Source organism: Neopelma chrysocephalum, unplaced genomic scaffold, assembly GCF_003984885.1.
Source record: "Neopelma chrysocephalum unplaced genomic scaffold, ASM398488v2 Primary Assembly neopelma1_76, whole genome shotgun sequence".
Classification (NCBI taxonomy): Eukaryota; Metazoa; Chordata; class Aves; order Passeriformes; family Pipridae; genus Neopelma; species Neopelma chrysocephalum.
The window spans coordinates 13,793,179-13,810,363 of NW_020897737.1; the positions used below are offsets into that span (position 1 = coordinate 13,793,179).

General features: G+C 38.8%; 1 protein-coding gene across 2 annotated transcripts in view; it reads right to left on the bottom strand.

Annotated features, from left to right (window-relative positions):
- The window catches only part of PKNOX1 (PBX/knotted 1 homeobox 1), a 42,542-nt gene that overhangs the window by 14,737 nt on the left and 10,620 nt on the right, over positions 1–17,185 (bottom strand). For both annotated transcript variants that reach the window (XM_027688847.1, XM_027688848.1), the window contains exons 2-5: positions 17,002–17,082; positions 12,699–12,800; positions 9,939–10,066; positions 8,619–8,790 (exon numbers count right to left, since the gene is read on the bottom strand). In XM_027688847.1, coding sequence (XP_027544648.1) covers positions 8,619–8,790; positions 9,939–10,066; positions 12,699–12,749 — 351 coding nt within the window. In that variant the 5' untranslated portion in view covers positions 12,750–12,800; positions 17,002–17,082. The remainder of the gene's footprint in view (positions 1–8,618; positions 8,791–9,938; positions 10,067–12,698; positions 12,801–17,001; positions 17,083–17,185) is intronic.

Here is a 17,185-nt window from a genome sequence, read left to right on the forward strand (position 1 = left end):
CAAACAACTCTGTGTCATAAACCACACAAGACTGAAAGTGAAGGAAAGTAATCTCATCCACACATATTATTTGGAAAGCAAGGTTGGAGCAGGTTTGGCCACCAGCAGTTTTCTTGAGCTCTGTAATTTAGAGATATCAGCTCCACGTTACAACCTGACCCAAGGAAACCAAAAGTGTACAGATGAGTTTTGAGACACACTGAGAAAACCCTCCTGTGATTTAGTCATAAATTTGTCACACAGACTGCTAGGGAGGGTGAAAGCCTGTCATCTCACCTGTAACCAAAACACAACAGCTTTTATCTTTCAATTAAATTAGAATAAAGAGGTCCCAAGCTTTGTCACCTTGTTCAACAAAGCTTAAAGTAACCAAAGAGTTTGTCAGTCCTACAGCTTTTATTTAAGTTCCTCTGCAACTGTATGTCAAAGATGAACAACTCTCAGGTAAAACCTTGTAAAGAACTTTCAGGTGAGGAGACTGGTTCTGAAATATAAATCATTAAATAAAAAGCATGAAACCCAATTAAAAAATCCATGTTTAAACAAAAATCAAAGTGCAGGACATATGTACATGGTGAGAATACTTATCATGCTTACTGTAAGAAAAAGACTTGTAAGCCTGGATAACCAGTGGCATTACATACTGCATAAAAATAGCTTAGGTGATTGTAAGGGTCATGGCAGAAGATCAAAAGCTAAAACTAAACCCAGATGGTCTAAATTTTCATGAAGCAGTAAGAAATCCAGGGCATTCAAATATGTACACAACACACTAGCAAAGTAATTATTTTTTACACAGCATGCCACCCCCAACATTTATGTGCTATGTTAGATCTCCCAGAGAAATACCCTTTGGTTTTATGAAACTGAGTAATTATAATTTTGAGGCAAAGTGCAGAGCTTGATTTTATAATTATTTGGAAAAACTTCTCCTATATGAAGGGTCACTTCCCTGGCCAGAGCACTGAATCCAATGGCCAGAAATGATGCCTTATGAACTAATCCACCTATTACTTCTAACTCAAGAAGCCAAATGGGAGCTGAAGCTGCCTTTTTTCAAAGCACCTAGAGGAGACCAAGGCAGGAAAACTTCTGGGTATTCTCCCCTCTCCACCATGACACTTTAGCTTTCACTGTGACAGATCTTCTCCCTGTTTTTCCAGCAGAAGTTGTAGGACACTCACCCAGGGTAGTAGACAATTTTATGTTAAAATAAACAAGAGATAAAAACATGAAAGGATTTTAAAAAAAAAAAAAGGAAGAAAATCTTATTTCTTCTCAGGGCTAAAAAGAAAAAAAAATTACATGTATATTTCAAAGCACAGCTGCAGAAAAATATGAGCTGTAGATGTGAGGCAGTGGATCCAAATTAGTATCTGGTAACTCTTTGGACCAAAAGCTTTGAAATAATAAGTGCAACGACCCAGCACTGAGGCATAAAACAGTGATCTTCTAAACCAGCCCAGGTTGCTGTTTAAACTCTGTTTAAGTACCTTTAAACACAACAAAGTTAAACCATGCAAATTTAACTAGATTTTTACCACAAAACAAAGGTCACCCATGTCTAAACATACTCTGTTCCAGAGACAAAAAAGCTTAAACCAGAAAATTCTTCGTATGTTGCAGATCAACACATTGCACATATGTCAGTGAGTGCTTTAAACATTCAAGCTCAAACTGAGGTAATAAAAATATGCCTTTGGACACATAATATTTAACTATATTAGGGATTAGTTTGGCTCGGTCAAGAGGGTTTTTTTTTTCTTAAAACATTACCCATATTTGTATTATTTATTTATCAGCATGTGTTTGGAGGAAAAATAAAAGTCCTTTCTTCAGCTTAGATTTAGTTTCAAATTGATGGTCAATACCTGAAGTGAAAACTGAATTAAAGTCAGAATTAACCATAAATCAAGAATCAGCAACACTATCCAGGTTTCTCCAGAGCCACACACTGCCACACCACTCTTGCAGGAAGCTGTGCTAGAAGGCAAGCAGAACTTTGTAAATGTGCCATGCCTGTCATCAAGATTTATTAATTAATTTACAACTACACTAATTGTGGCCATATGGCTCCTGCTCTCTTGCAGCATGGGTGGACCAAAGTTCCATGTCAGCAGAAGTTCAAGAACTCCTGATAAAATCACCCATGTTGAACAAAATCAGTACAAAGAAATGTTTTCAGACAGGCCAGGGCAGCAGTAATATTTAAGTCCTGTGTTCTTAAAACACACAACTTCAAAATCTACCACCACGTTTTTGGTTTTAAGTGCTCCTGGAATGGAATATGCCACAGAACAATGGATTTTTATGTGCCAATTGATTCAGTTTTTTCAGATGTAGAAATAAACCTGGACTATAATTTCACACAACATGCATGAGAGAATCTCCATATACTGACACATAATCTTCTCACTCAAATAACTCTTTCCATTCGCAAAAAAACCCAAACCAATAAAATTCATTCACAGCTCAGCTACCTCCCTGACCCAAATTCTCCTGGGGTAATTTAGGTCTTCAGGGGAAGAACACAAACTCTGGGAGAGGGGGGTATTTTGTCTTCATTTGTTTTGATTTGAAAAACCTCTTTTCCCTATTTTGACATAGCTAGGAAAGGTATAACTAGATGTTTAGGTTCTACACATTAAAATACTAAGAACACTTGTCAGAAATGCAAAAGTGTGACTTGTTCAGTCAAGAATATTCAAACTACATCAGCTTGCTTCACCACTACAACTTATGCTGACACAACTAAGAATTCAATAGGACAGTCTTTGAGAAGAGGGTACTGAACCAAAAATCCTTACCCCAAATGAAACAAAAAACTTGAGGGGGTCTTCAAAAAAGTCAGTGAGTGTCCTGTTCAAATACAAAAGTGAGAGCATATTTAACACTCCTTGTTTTGTATTGTTTCTAGACTTGACAAAGCCTTAAGTAACCTGCTCTGACTTAAGAGCTGACCCTACTTTGTGTAGGAGGTTGGACTACAGACCACTTGAGCTTGTAGTCCAACCTGAACCACCCTATGGTCCTAGGAATGTGGGGTAATTTGAAAAGTCACCCATATAGGGGAAGAGTTTACTCTGAACAGAAGCTACACAAGAGGTAGGAACCACCCTGAGGCAACATGATATTTATGCAGCATCTGGGTTAATACTAAGCAAAAAAAAAACCAACAGTGTTAAGTAGTGGAAGTCTTAAAACATGTAATCTGTGAAAGCTCTAAAAAATTATCTGCAAACACTCACGCTGAACAACCTCTTAGACATGGAGGAGCCTGTCTGTGTAAGTCCTAAGCACAAAAGGATACAAATGGAGAAAAAAAGAGCAGTTTAGAGCATTGGCTGATTACAAGATGTGTTTTAGCTGTGAAAATGAGGTAGAGATGGCAAAGGCAAGGGCTGAAGGGTATGAAGCTCCAACAGATGATACTCCATGTAATGAGGACACTGAGTTGGAAGCTGAGCATGTTTCCAGAAAGAAGCACATGCACTTGGGAGCCTCTGGCTAGTGATACAGAGCAGATTTTGCTGCAAACTCAGGTCTTCTGATACTGATGCTTGATATAAGGACTAAGGTGGATGCAAATAACATTCCAAAACAGATGGAGGTAGTTAAAGCTTAGAAAAGAAAGCACACTTCCAGTCTAGTAAGAAGAACATTAGCACAGCCTTCAGCTTCCACTTCATTTCCACAGGGATTTGAAAAGGGGAGGTCTGCAGCACAGGATGGGTCAGGCTGGAAAGGACCACAGTGGGTCACCTGGTCCAACCTCTCTGCTCCAGCAGGGCCACCCCAGAGCACATGGCACAGGATTGTGTCCAGAGGATTCTGGAATATCTCCAGTGAGGGAGAAACCACACCCTCTCTGGTCTCTGTTCAGTGCTGGGTCACTGCACAGCAAAGAAGTTCTTCCTCATGTCCAGGTGGAACTTCCTGGGCATCAGTTCTTGCCTCTTCCTCTTGTCTTGCTGGGCCCCCTCGAGCAGAGCCTGGTCCATCCTCTGACACCTCCCTGCAGACACTTATTGATGAGGTTCCCCCTTAAGCTGCACTTCTTGCAGCTAATCAGCACTTTCATCCAGTTCAGAGAACATCAACAGAGACACTACAAGTGACCAAGCCTCAGAAAAGAGAACAAAATTATTGAAAACTGGAAGAAACCTGCAGAGGACATTCCAAGATAGAGGACAGTTCTGGTTCAAATAATATGCTGTGCCATGCACATCCATAACAGCTAAATACTTACTGCAAAAAAACCCAGAACATAAACTTGTAGCTCCCTTTTACCTCTCTAAATAATCTAAACCTGTGTGGTCAGTCACTGGAGTCAGAAAAGTTTAAAAGTTCTGTTTGCAGCCTACAGTTCTTGAGGAGCAAATGTAGCTACCACAGAAAAGCCACTTTCTCTGTATATTTATTAGGGATGGACTGGAACTCAGGGGAGAGTTCCAGTCCAAAGACAACTGATCTGCATTAAAAATACACACATACCTAGAACGTCAAGACTTCCTACATCTCAGAGCAAGCTGATAAAACCTGTCCAGGAGTAGGAACAAAGCTTCTCAGTTTTCTTTCAACAGATCTCAGAACTGAACTTTGCATTTTCCTGCTATATGCTCTTCCTTGGAAAGAAAAGAGGCATCTTAGACACCTCTCAGATGCAGGAAGAGACAACAACTGAAACTTCACACTTCAGGGAAGCCACAGCACAGTTTTGTGGTTTTTTTTTTTAGTGCTGCAGGTTTTGAACACAAACCATGGCTAATTCTATTACAAGAATGCACATAGAGAAAAAAAACAGGAACACAGCAATAAACCAAATAAAAAATAAAGTTAATCTATGTCATTTCATGGAGTACCCTAAAAAACACCTTCCACAAGGAAGTGTAACTTTTTTCACATCTTTTCAAATTCTTATAATTTCTTCTGAGAAATTCTCATTCTCTTAAACATGCTGAATCCTAATACCAAAGTTCTGACCCATCCAGAAGCCAACAGTTATAGAAATGTTCTTATCCATTTCGCTGCAAAAACCCTGCTTTGACCATGTGCCTGACAAAATCAGACTCGGGAAAGACACTGCAGAATAAAAGGCCTGGTAACACTATTTCTGGATGGACCACAACCCTTTGCCTTGCTGCTTCAAGATCATCAATTTATGCTGTTTGAGTGTTTAACTGGAAGGAACAGAATCTCTCCATCTAGATAATAAAGTCTGAAACTTGGTTTATAGGCCAGGCTTAACAATATGTGGGTATCCTTAAAATTAAGTTCCAGGTGGATGCTAGTGATATTTCCCAGTGCTGAAATCCTTCATACTACTAATGCAGGAAACCACCAATTAATTCAGAATGGGAACCATAATACCCAAGTAATAAGGTAATCTAGACTGTATCTTTAGAGCTACTCAAGCTGGAACAACCACACACTGTTCTTAATGAACCTCCTTTATGGTCAAACTGATCCAATGCCTGCACCACCCAGATTAAAATTCCTTTGGATGAAAACCAAACTCTTCCTTTGGAATATGCAAGTGAGAGCACAATGTGGAACGTCGCCAGGACTGTAAGTGACCCTACAGTCACCATCTGTGACCCTTCATAATTTCTGTTACCTGGTTAATTAGCCAGGCAGTACAGAGAATGAAATTATATTCTGCTGGTTTGGAGCCATCAGTTTAAGCTCCATCACAAAACCTGTGAAGTGTAGTTGAGTTTTACACGCCACCTCCAAAAGAAATAAAATAAAAAACAAAGCAAACCAGCTGAATTAGTGGCCCATTTCCTCACTGTGACTCTTCAGACAGGACTTGAATTCGGCTCCTTGGAGTACTGTGATACTCAATTTATCTCAGTTTAGCTCTGGCTCCAAGTTGAATGATTGCAAGCATTTACATCTGATTTGTTTGACTCTCTTGGGTCCAGAGAAGAGCACAGGTGGAGAGCAATCAGTTGTCTGGCCTACCTGCTCCACCCTTCTAGCTCGTTCTAATTAACAGCCCTAACAGCTTCTCCTTTCAAGTGAATAGTTTAATTAACATTGGGAGTTAAAAAAGGAAGGACAGAAGAACAGAGGATGTAACAAAGGTGCAAAATAGAGGCCCTCTCTACAAAAAAGAGATTTTTAATCTGTGTAAAAATGTATATATTTATTTGACACAAGGCAGAAAAAACTGCCCATCTACAGCATTCTCTGTGCAAGCAGCAATATTTCAAGCTGAAGAAGGGACTGAAAACCACACTAGCCAGTTCATTACTTGACAGAAACTCTTCTGCTCATTGCCCCAGACAAAATGATCAGCCTGACAGAATGTCAGCTGCTCAGAGTTCCCAGCCTCCAGGACAGGCAGAGGACAAGCTGCACTCAGATTTCACTTGGCATCTAGTAACAGAAAGTCACAGCTAACAATACGACCACAGGACAGGAGTTCAATGCCAAAGATTTTTAATTTTGCAACATGGTTCCAGTTCAAGACAGTACTGACCTCAGGAGCCACAGGATCCAAGACATAAATACTTCCTCATCCACCTAAAGCAAAATCAGCCAGATTTGTGCAGCCCATCAACAGAGGTGAATACCACATAAACCAAGAGACTTTGTCACCACCAAACCACAAACAATTGACAGGAAGGACTGTTTGAACACAGCAGACCCATCTACAACCAAAGTAACACAGATCTGAGACAACGTTTGTGTACCAAAAGCACAGGAAACAGGCCAAGGCATGCAAGATCTTTGGGAAACCAATATTTGGAGGCTCACAGAAACCACAGAACAGCTGAGGTTGGAAGGGACCTCTGGAGATTGTAAAATCCAAAACCCCTACTCAGAGCAAGGTCAGCTAGGGCAGGTTCCTCAGGGCCACGTTGAGTTTTGACGATCCCCACATGGAGACTTCACAACCTCCCTGGGCACTCTGTACTATTCAATCCACCTTGCAGTAAAAAGGTTTTAATGGAACTTCCCTGTGTTTCAATTTATGTCCATTTCCTCTTGTCCTTTCCCTGGGCACCACTGAGAGGAGTCAGAGGGTCTGTCTTCTTTACTCCCCTATTAGGTATTTAGGTACATTGATATTATCCCCCTAAACCTTCACTGCTACAGCCCCAGGTTGCTCACGAGAGATGTTTTCATCCTCTAATCTTCTTTTTGGTCCTTTGCTGGACTGACTCCAATATATTCATGCCTAGTGGTGAGGAGCCCACAACTGTACCCAGAACTCCAGATGTGTCCCACCAGTGCCAAGCAGAAGGAAAGGATCATGTTCCTTGACCTGCTGGCAATTCTCTTCCTAACACAGCCTAAGTATGTTGAATTTCTTTGCTGTAAGGATGAACTGCTGCCTCACACTTGGCTTGGTGTCCACCAGGACTGTCAGATTGTTTCCCATAAAGCTGCTTTCCAGCTGGTTGGCCCCCAAGGTGTACCGGTGGGGGGGAGGAATTATTGCTCCCTAGGTACAGGACATGGCATTTCCCTTTGTGGAACTCCATAAGATTCCTGTTTGCCTACTTCTCCAAAACCAACAAAGTACCTCTGGACAGTGGCAGAACCATCTGTGCACCAGCCACTCTTCCCAGTTTTGCAAAATCTCCAAATTTGCTGAGGGTACACTCTGCCCCATCATCCAGGCCATTAATGAAGACATTAAACAGTTCTGGTTCCAGTATCAATCCCTGGAATACATCACTTATAATTTGCCCTCAACTGGCTTTCATGCTGCTGACTGCAATCCTTTGAGCCCAGTGGTTCACCCAGTTTTCAGTCCATCTCACTCCTCATTTTTCTAGTCCATATTTTATCAGTTTGTCTATGAGAACATTGTAAGAGACATCAAAATTCAAGATGAACCACATCCACTGCTCTCTCCTCATCCACTGAGCCAAAGCTACTACATTCCACCTACTAGATTTCAGCTGTGCTTCTGAAAATAAACTGGGATTAGAGAGGTAAGGGAAAACAGTGTATTTGTGTTGAATTCAGAGAGTTACAAATGAAGCAAATAACCTGAGGCTTGGCAAGTCAGCAGACCTGCTTCATGCAGAACAGAATTAACTCTCATTTCTGACTAAAATACTGAAGGCAAGTATATCCAAAAAAGGGGAAATCACAGATCCATCACAGAAGGACTTCCAGAAAGCCTAAAGGAGTCAAGAGCATGTAAGAAATAATTTGTATATCGTAAAGAGTTTCTAAGCTCATATTATAAGAGCTCTTCTCCCACATTAATTAGATGAACACCGATTAAAAAAACAGCTGGAAAAAATTTACATTGATTACATGGTTTTTATAAATATATGCTATACACTCTAAAATTGATATGTAGTCAACCTGGCTATGGCAAGGATGTTTCTGTTTGTCTCCAAAACACTGATCTCAGCCAGCTGAGAAGAGGAAACAACTGTGAAGGGCCCAATGTAAATTTACAGATAAGAGGGGAAAAAAGGGGTCAGAACAAACTTAAAAAAATGTTTCTCAGCATTAACATAAATAAGAATCTCTCACAGGAAGAAAAATGTTAAGAGAAACTATATGCACCAGTTGAGATCAGGAATTAGGAAGAAGGTGCAAATGTGGTGACTGTTTCAGAAATAAAACAAGCAGCTTGTACTTACCAAATTATCGGTTTCTGGGTCTTCACAGAAAAAAGGTTTTCCTTCTTTCTCCTGCTTCCTTACAAAGTTTTCAATATCTACATCAAAACTAGCAGAAGTTGTGCCTTCTGAGCCTTGTGTAGATTGTTCACATTTTTCAAATAATAGTGCTAACAAGGGAAATAGCGGGTGCCTAGAAAAAAAAGTTTAAACACATGAATAAGTATTTTCACTTATGTGTATGTCACTGCAAATTAGGACATCTAGCTCAGATAAAGTCACAGTCACTCATGTAAGTGTGACAAGCCTTGGAAGAGACTGCATTTAACACCACTGGTAGTAGCAAAATATGATAGTTTATTTTCATTTTGATTTATCACTCTGTAAAGGCAAATACAGCACTAAAATAGGTATATATTTAAATAAAGAGAGCAATCAAAAGTGAAAAGGCTCTGACATAGTATTTAATTCACTGTAATTGAATAGCAAGAGATACATTAATGCAGTGCACTAGAAATGAGAATTAGGATTTACAAACAGGATGAATGCAGATTTAAATGAACTCTGATAAAATTCATCTATTCTTTAACGTGGGCCACACTTATACATCACAAAATAATTTTAAAAAATTGAGAATAGTATTCAGGCTGTACTCAGAGGCCTCCTATGAAATCATGCTCTGAGGAGAAGATGATTTTGTTAGCACAAGTCTGTAAATGAGTGAATACGTCTTTCTGCATCAGGTTGGCTTTTTTGGTAGTTTTTTGTTCATTTTTTCCCTTTTTTTTTAACCTGAAAACCAGTAATAATTCTGTCTTTATAAAATGGTTAAAGTGAAACAACATTTAACCTCATCAAAACTGAGCAAACTGCTTAACACAGCACTTAACACCAAAAAATCTCAAATTAGTGTGTTTGTACATCAATATTTAATCCCTTTCGAGCTAATTGCTGGGCATGAGATTGTTATTGCTAAAAAAAAAAATGAGCAAAGATCAACCTAATTACAATAAAAATAAAAACTTGCATTAAAGATAAAAACTACAATATAATAAATAGTGACCACAGTTCAACAGTCTAAGGTAGCTTGCTAAATATCCATTAGAACATCCATTAAAACTACTGAAATTGAAGAATCCTGCTATCTAGGGAAGTTGTTTTCTTGGCTGATGACTGACAGTGAAACTAATTTGATCTCATTTCTTTCCTTGCAAACCACGGAGACAGTTAGCCAAGAGATCATCTGGTTTTAAGCTACTTATTATTATTATTTATTAAAAAAAAATTAAAAAATCCTCTATTCTTTACCCTTCAAAAGACAGAACACGAGTCCATTACTACCTGTAAATGGCCTGCTTGTCTGCATCCATTGGAGTTTGAGATTCTACAGGGGCAGGACTCACCCCTTCTGCATCAGTTTCAGAGCAGTTGGGATCTTGTTCAGTTTTTAACTCTGTCACCACTTGCATCTGTAGGGAAAGAGTAAGTTACAAGTAAATCTGTAGGCTCGACGTAAAATAAGGGCACTGTTCTCGAGGAAAAGAGGAAAGCAAAGGGCTCCTAAATTGCCAGAAGGTTGGTATGACTTGGCAGTGACACAAAAAGTAGCAGCAACAAAACCCCTCTTTTAATCCTTGACACTTTTTTATGGGTAAAGGTCACTCCAAGTTTCAGCATTTGGCTTTAAAATGGGATTGACAGATATTAGTAAATTGTTAAAGCATTCTGTCTCTGAAGTGGTTGTTTTTGGAACAGGCTAAAGGACATTGCTCCAAAAAATTTATGGAGATGTCTGCATAAAAATCCTCTGGGATGAAATCAATGTAAAGAAAAGTTTCTCCCCTGAAGTTTTCTTTATTTCTTACTGTACTTTGTATCAGGATACTGAAGAAGAGGATCTCCAAATTTTTCTTGTCCATTAAAATGCACATTTCCTCAAGAAGAACTGAAATATTCTGTGTCCCTTCAAAATCTTTCAATTATCAGGAGCACAACCTCCCCTGACCTTTACCACTCAATTTTATCTATTGTAACAACCAATTATTTTAGGAAAAAACAGCAGTAACTGCTTCTACACATCCATTTAACACACAGTCATACAATGTGCCACCACCAGAAAAGCAACACAGAGCCACAGGTTCAACTGAGCATCTCCTGAATTGCACCAGGTGGCTGGGAACACCTTTGGGGTGCTTTGAAAGTGGTTTTCCCATCACCTCCAGCTAAATATCTTTTGGATTGAAAGGGCTTAAAGGAACCTGACCTGTGAAATTCATAGTTTCCACCCCTCAACCCAAACTCCTTGGTTTTCTGCCCTTTGAGAGTCTGCACAAAGGTATGAAATCACTGCAGTCTTTTCTCCTACTTCTCCAACAAGCTTTATCTCGATGGAGGATGGACACTGTTCCAGACATCTCCAGGCAGCCAGAACTGACAACTGTACAGAATGAAATGCTCTGCCCTCTCCTCCCATCGGATGAAATCATCCCATCACTCACAGGAACCCTCTCAGACGACAGCCTGGCCTCCACAAACTATTGGAGAACCTGACTCTGGCAGAATTTATTTCCACACAACAAAAAGCATAAGAATTGGTGCTATTCTGAACATGAAAGTCTGGGAGAGCTGAAAGCTCTGTGCTTTGTCACCTGTAGGGTGACCAAGCCATCTCCCAGCAAAATCAGAAACTGAGAAAATCCAGCATCTCCCACCCAGCTGAGCAGCCTGACTTGCAAAAAGCTCCCTCCAGAGAAGACTTTTAAGCCACAATGCTTGCAAAAAAAAAAAAAGATACAACTAATGGACTCATTTCTTGGCTAATGACAGGAAGGAGGAGCACATTAAAAGGGGATGACTAAGACAAGTGATTATAAATGTTGGCCATACAACTGCAGAGTTTGAAGGGAGAGAGTATGTTCAGCTGGGGTTCTATCTCACCGTGAAGAGGAAATAGCTCACTTAAAACTGCAAGATATTTTCTGTGGGCCATTTCCAAACTACAAAAACAGCAGGCACCCAAATTACCTGGACACTGAGAGCTTGAAATACAGAACAAATAAGACATAAAAAGCTCTCTCCCAATCTGTTATTAAGAAAAAAAATTAGATTTTCCTTTCAGTGATGTGCCACAGGATCTACTTGGTGGGGGAATAAAGCCAAAGATATAAAGCAGGTGAGAGAAGAGAGAGAAATTAGAACTGCAATGAAAGAAATGAAGAACAAAAAACACCCCCAATAATCCCAGACTCTGTTCAGATCAACATTTCCTAAAAGATGGGAAAAGTTCTTCTTTTTCTTCTGACTGTTCCCCATTGTTGCCATCTGCTGACAGAAGTACTTGTATCTACTGCTTAGGGCTGATACAGACTAACCTAAAAATGCATCTTCAGAGTACAGGCCTTTAGGCATGACTTGTCTCCAGCTAACAGTATTTGAATTCAGCTATTCAAATTGTTGCAATATACAGCCTGTTGTACAAAAAAGCAACATATCCGAGCATGTTTCATTATTCCAGCTGTTTGCTGACTCAAATAAGAAACTGGACTCCGACCAAGCAGCTTTTCAGTTATCAATTCTAATCCATAACCTCATTAAAATGAATTTAAGTATATAACCAGTTTTCAACCTGAAGCATAATTCCACCAATTTAAATGCAGTCAAAGTAGCATATAATTCTAGATAACTAAATTTTCCCTTCAGTTGCTGAAGACCAACAAGTCTGCGACTGTGTAAATATCTTCTATCTGTTGTAACTTCAGACATAGGAACACTGAAGTAACATATACACAAAATATTATGGATACTCCTTTGATTTTCCTAAAAATGGGATCATTACAGCACATAAATAATTCAGTGTAGATACAGAGTAAAACCCCTTACCTAACCATTCTTCCAGAAGTCAAGTAAAACCATGCAAAAATTAGTTAAACCTTTAATAAGTACCCAAGAATAAAAGTGATAAGCTGCTACTTTTTAAAGATCTTGCTTTACAAATAAGAACAGATAATTAAACAATGCCAAAGTAGCCATTAAGGACAAAGTCACTACTTTTTTCCTCTTGCTAACTGTACTTAATTCATAGAGAAAAAGAACCACACCTACCTGTTGTCCATCTTGATAGTTGTCTATACTTAATGTCTGTGTTGCCATCATGGTTAATAAAACGTTAATTATGTCAAATCATCATAAGTGTGAACAAATATTCTTTAGAAGGAAAAAAAAAAAAGTTACAAAAGTGACCACTTAGAATCCAGCTCTAAAAAGTGACAAGAAGAAAAAATAAAGGAAAAAAATAAGATTTATGCACATCTCTCCCCAAAGAAATCATTGAGTTTATTGACAATGAAAACTACATGCATATTTGAACAACGAAAAAATTCAGTTGGAAAATGTAACAGGTATTATTAGCAAAAATGTCTATGTATCTTTTTATATTTTAATGTAAAATTTTTAATAAGAGGCTGAGGTTCTTTTATATCCACAAGCTTCAAGTAAACTTTAGCATTTATTTTTGTACTACTTAAGTAACATTCTAAGGCAATACATAAAATGTAGAAACCAGCAGATTCGTGTTTCTGTGTTTTGAAAAGGCTAACAACACACTGAGTATCACTGTAGCTGGAATAATAAGTTAAAACTGATGAACCAAATGCAAAACCAGTTAAGGAATACCCTGTTCACTTATGAGTATGAATCCCATATTCTAGAGTTAGGGCCTGAAACTACTTTCAGAGACTGAAGGCTCAAATCCCTTCTGACATCAGGAATCTACCAACCAACTAATTTAAGGTTCAACAACTTGATTATAAAGTTTCAGAAGTGACCCAGGAGTTCTGAAATCTCGTTTTCAGAGACATCTGATACTTTGGGAAACATTAATTAAAATAGGACTTCAACACAAGTAAATACATGTATGTTATTCCCTCTAGGCATTAGCTGGAGTTTGGTGCCCAGACGAGTTAAATATTTTTAAGTCAGACACCCAGTAATTAAAAAAAAATAAACTAGCAAAGCACCACCACCAGGTAGAGTGGACCCATCAAATTACTAATTTACAGTTCATTTTCTTGTCAGATTTACAGCCATTATAACTGAAATCACATAACTCATTAAGCTATTACCATTAACTATTACCACAGAATTCAATTTTCGACATGTAGGAGTCCTAATGTTTAGCTACTATAAAAAAAAAAATCCATATTAAAAAAGAAGTCAGAGCTCATATCTTGAAAAAGATTACATCCAGGTATTAAGTCCAGGTTTTCTGTTCTCCTTCACTTATGCCAGTATTGAAGAACTAAGTTTTAGAACATTCAGCAGTTTAAGAGCTGAATAGAACTTTTTTCTTTGTAATATGTTCAATCCCCACAAATTTTTCAACTATTTTTAAATCTTTCCTTCACCATTGCACACTACTATGGTACAGGACCACTTTTAAGAGCAATTTTTACATTTCTGGATATTTTCCCCTACAGTTTATAATAGTCTCAAGTAAGTGTTTCATTTTGGAAACACAGAACAAATTTCAAGATTCCCTTCTCTGTTAACAGTTTCAGCACAGAGACAAACCAAACTCCTCGGGACAAACTTCAAGCCTTACTTTGCATCAAGTTCTACTCAAAGTGCGATTCCTAAGTGTTGCTGCAATTTTAAAACTTTTTAAACAACTTCAAAGACCAGAGAAGTTCACCAGGATGATGTAAACACAGCCTCCTTTACAAAATAGATTATATCTGTCTACAAAACATCAGTATCTCTTTCTTTGAAACTCCTAAAATATTACTGATTTCCGCACAAAAATTAAAAATAAAAAAGCAACAACAGAAATGCACTCACTGAAAGAAGTACTTCAGATTTTAAAATTTTGTTTATAGTTATGAATCATTTGGTGTTGGAAGTTAAGTCAGCATTTGCCACAACAGCAAAGTGAGATACCTTTCAAAATACTTTGAGGGGACACATTCTAAAACATCATCCTGTAAGCAGAGCTTAAACATTTATTTTATTTCGTAGATGGCAGCTTACAGCCAAGGCAAGGTGTCTGTATTTACAGAGTGAACAAGCACATAGAAAATGCTGCTTTTCTTCCTCCTCAAAAGGCACACGTGATTTCTGACTGTGACATCCACCGTACAGACCAGACCACCCTCAAAATAAAACTAGAACAATTGAAATGGTCAACAAAGGAAGAGTAAACACTGTTTAATAGTTCTAAAGCTGAAGAAGTTCATCATAAAACACTGTTAAATAGATTGTTTGGCTGTGGGAGAAGGATGAAGTTCCTGGTCAGAAATGAGGAAATAGAAGGTGAAACAGTCGTAGAAGAGGAAGAATGTCTTAGAGCTCACAAGGATGTGAGATCATACCGGTGGCAGAAAGAACTACATGGAGAGGGAAGCAACAAAGATATGTAAACCAGTAAAGACAATAGGGCATGGCAAGAATTTCTGGAGAACAAGACAAGCTGGACCAACCCTTCCTTCCAGATTTCCATAAGGGAGAGATGTTCCACATCTGGAAGGCCCTCAGGACACACCAAAGAAGAAAGGAGGTGCACAGCTTTGAGCTAGATCCATAGATTATTTCATCTAGAAGGACTTTTCCCCTATTTTGTCCCAGGGGAAATACTGGAAAGAATTCTACATGGGAATATCCTTTATTTCCCTTAAGAGTTTCCCCTCTGACTTATAATTACAGCAGAAAAAGATTAAGCTATTAGGCAAGATAGGAACTGATGAGATTTAGTGAAGACAACTACAGCAAATCGAGAAGAACAAATTGAGCTAATCACACACTTAAATTGAGGCAATTAACCGAGGAATTACTTTGGTTCACTAAAAAGAAACATCTCCTCATTACCCAGAAGTGGTAAGAAACAAACTATGCTAAACTTTAAGAAAAGTGACTGAAAAGGTATTTACACATTTGGCTTTTATAAGCTAATTTCAGATGCAGCACCCAGCTCTCGTTAGCAGACACAGCCCCAGCAGATGTTCACTCTGCAGACAGCGATGCTGGTATCGCTCCCAGATGTTTATCAGTGCCACCCTGCCAGAGCTAATTACTTCCACAGCTCCACCACTGAGCTCACAGAGCACGTGAGCAGTTTCTGATCCTTTTTTTACATTGAGTCAGGCAGGCCAGTCCAGCCCTGTGTTAAAGGTGGCTATGATGGAAACCAGCTGACTTTGTCCCAGGCACGTTGCTGTGCACTCACACAACCCTTGCTCTTGGCTGACCTGCTCGTGTGGTAATTTCTGGCTCAAGTGTGTTGATTTTCAACTCACAGCAAGACCGTCTTTAACCAGCACAGCTGTACCTTAGGCCATATAGTATTGGGTATCTGAGGTGAACCTGAGAACACACGACTGCTGGACAACTTAGCTTTCAAAATGCCAATTATTCTTTGTGAAAGGAATCGGGAGTAGAAGGAAAGCTGTGCCTTTGTGTTATAGTCAGAGAGTTACAAATACCAAAAAACAACCCGAGGGTGAGTCTGCCAGTCTGCTTCACACAGAACAGAACTAACTCCCATTCTATTTATTTTGAAAGCAAAGCGTGTGGAAAACCCAAGGAAACATTTCAGGTCATGTAACTGGAAGCTGATGCGTGAACTGCAATCAGAGACTCCACCAATATCTGTGGCGAAAGGAGTTCACAAAAGCATTGTGTTCTACAAAGCAAAGGGGGGAAAAAGCAAGCCTTTAATGCAATTAGAAGTAAAATGTAAAGCAGGGAGGAAGCTAAACGGAGTAATCATAATTAGAAATGTGGAGACTCTATGCAAGCTGAATATCTAAGGAGAAGAGATTAAAGGTGAGCTGAAACAGGCACACAAAGTGATCACTTAACATACATCACTCCTCACTTGCTCTACTTACTCCTTTGTAATTAAGAGCAAAGGGACCACCCAGTAACGTTAACATAAGGTGCAAGGAAGCTGTTGGAGTTCAGTGGTATCGTTTTTTAACATATACAAGCTACAGCAGATGTTTGTAAGAGATATAAATAGTTATGCTTCAGGCTATAAACTAACCACTAACCCTCTTAGGGATGTGAAGAAACTACCCACCAGACTGGTTAACAAGTAATCATTCCTTCTAATTTTCCCTCATACATGTTCCTTTGAAGTCCTTCAGAGAGAACTGGATGACTGGCAGATTCACCGTGGCTCTTTTGTTCATTCTTATTTAACTTAAGTCCTGTCACTTGCTATATAACATAAATCCTTACATTCACATACAGAGCTAAAAAAGAAACAAAAATCAGAATAGCAAGTCTGTTTGACACATGAAAAGCATCTAGAACTGGCTTCACTTTTCAACACAATACATGATGGTATTTGCTTCCAGGGCACACTGTTTTCTAAATGAGATAAAATATTGTCTGTGAGAAAGCTGCTCACCCCTTTCCTTCAATGGGTTGAAGAAGACATGATCTTGTTCCAGCAGAGATGCCCCTGACGTACAACGTTGAGGGCAGAAACCTAAAAACCAACAGAGAAATAATCAGAAGAAGAAAACAACACAGAACACACTTTTCTAAGACTGAATGTGATTTTAAAAAAAATTCTGGTTTATTATGTGGTT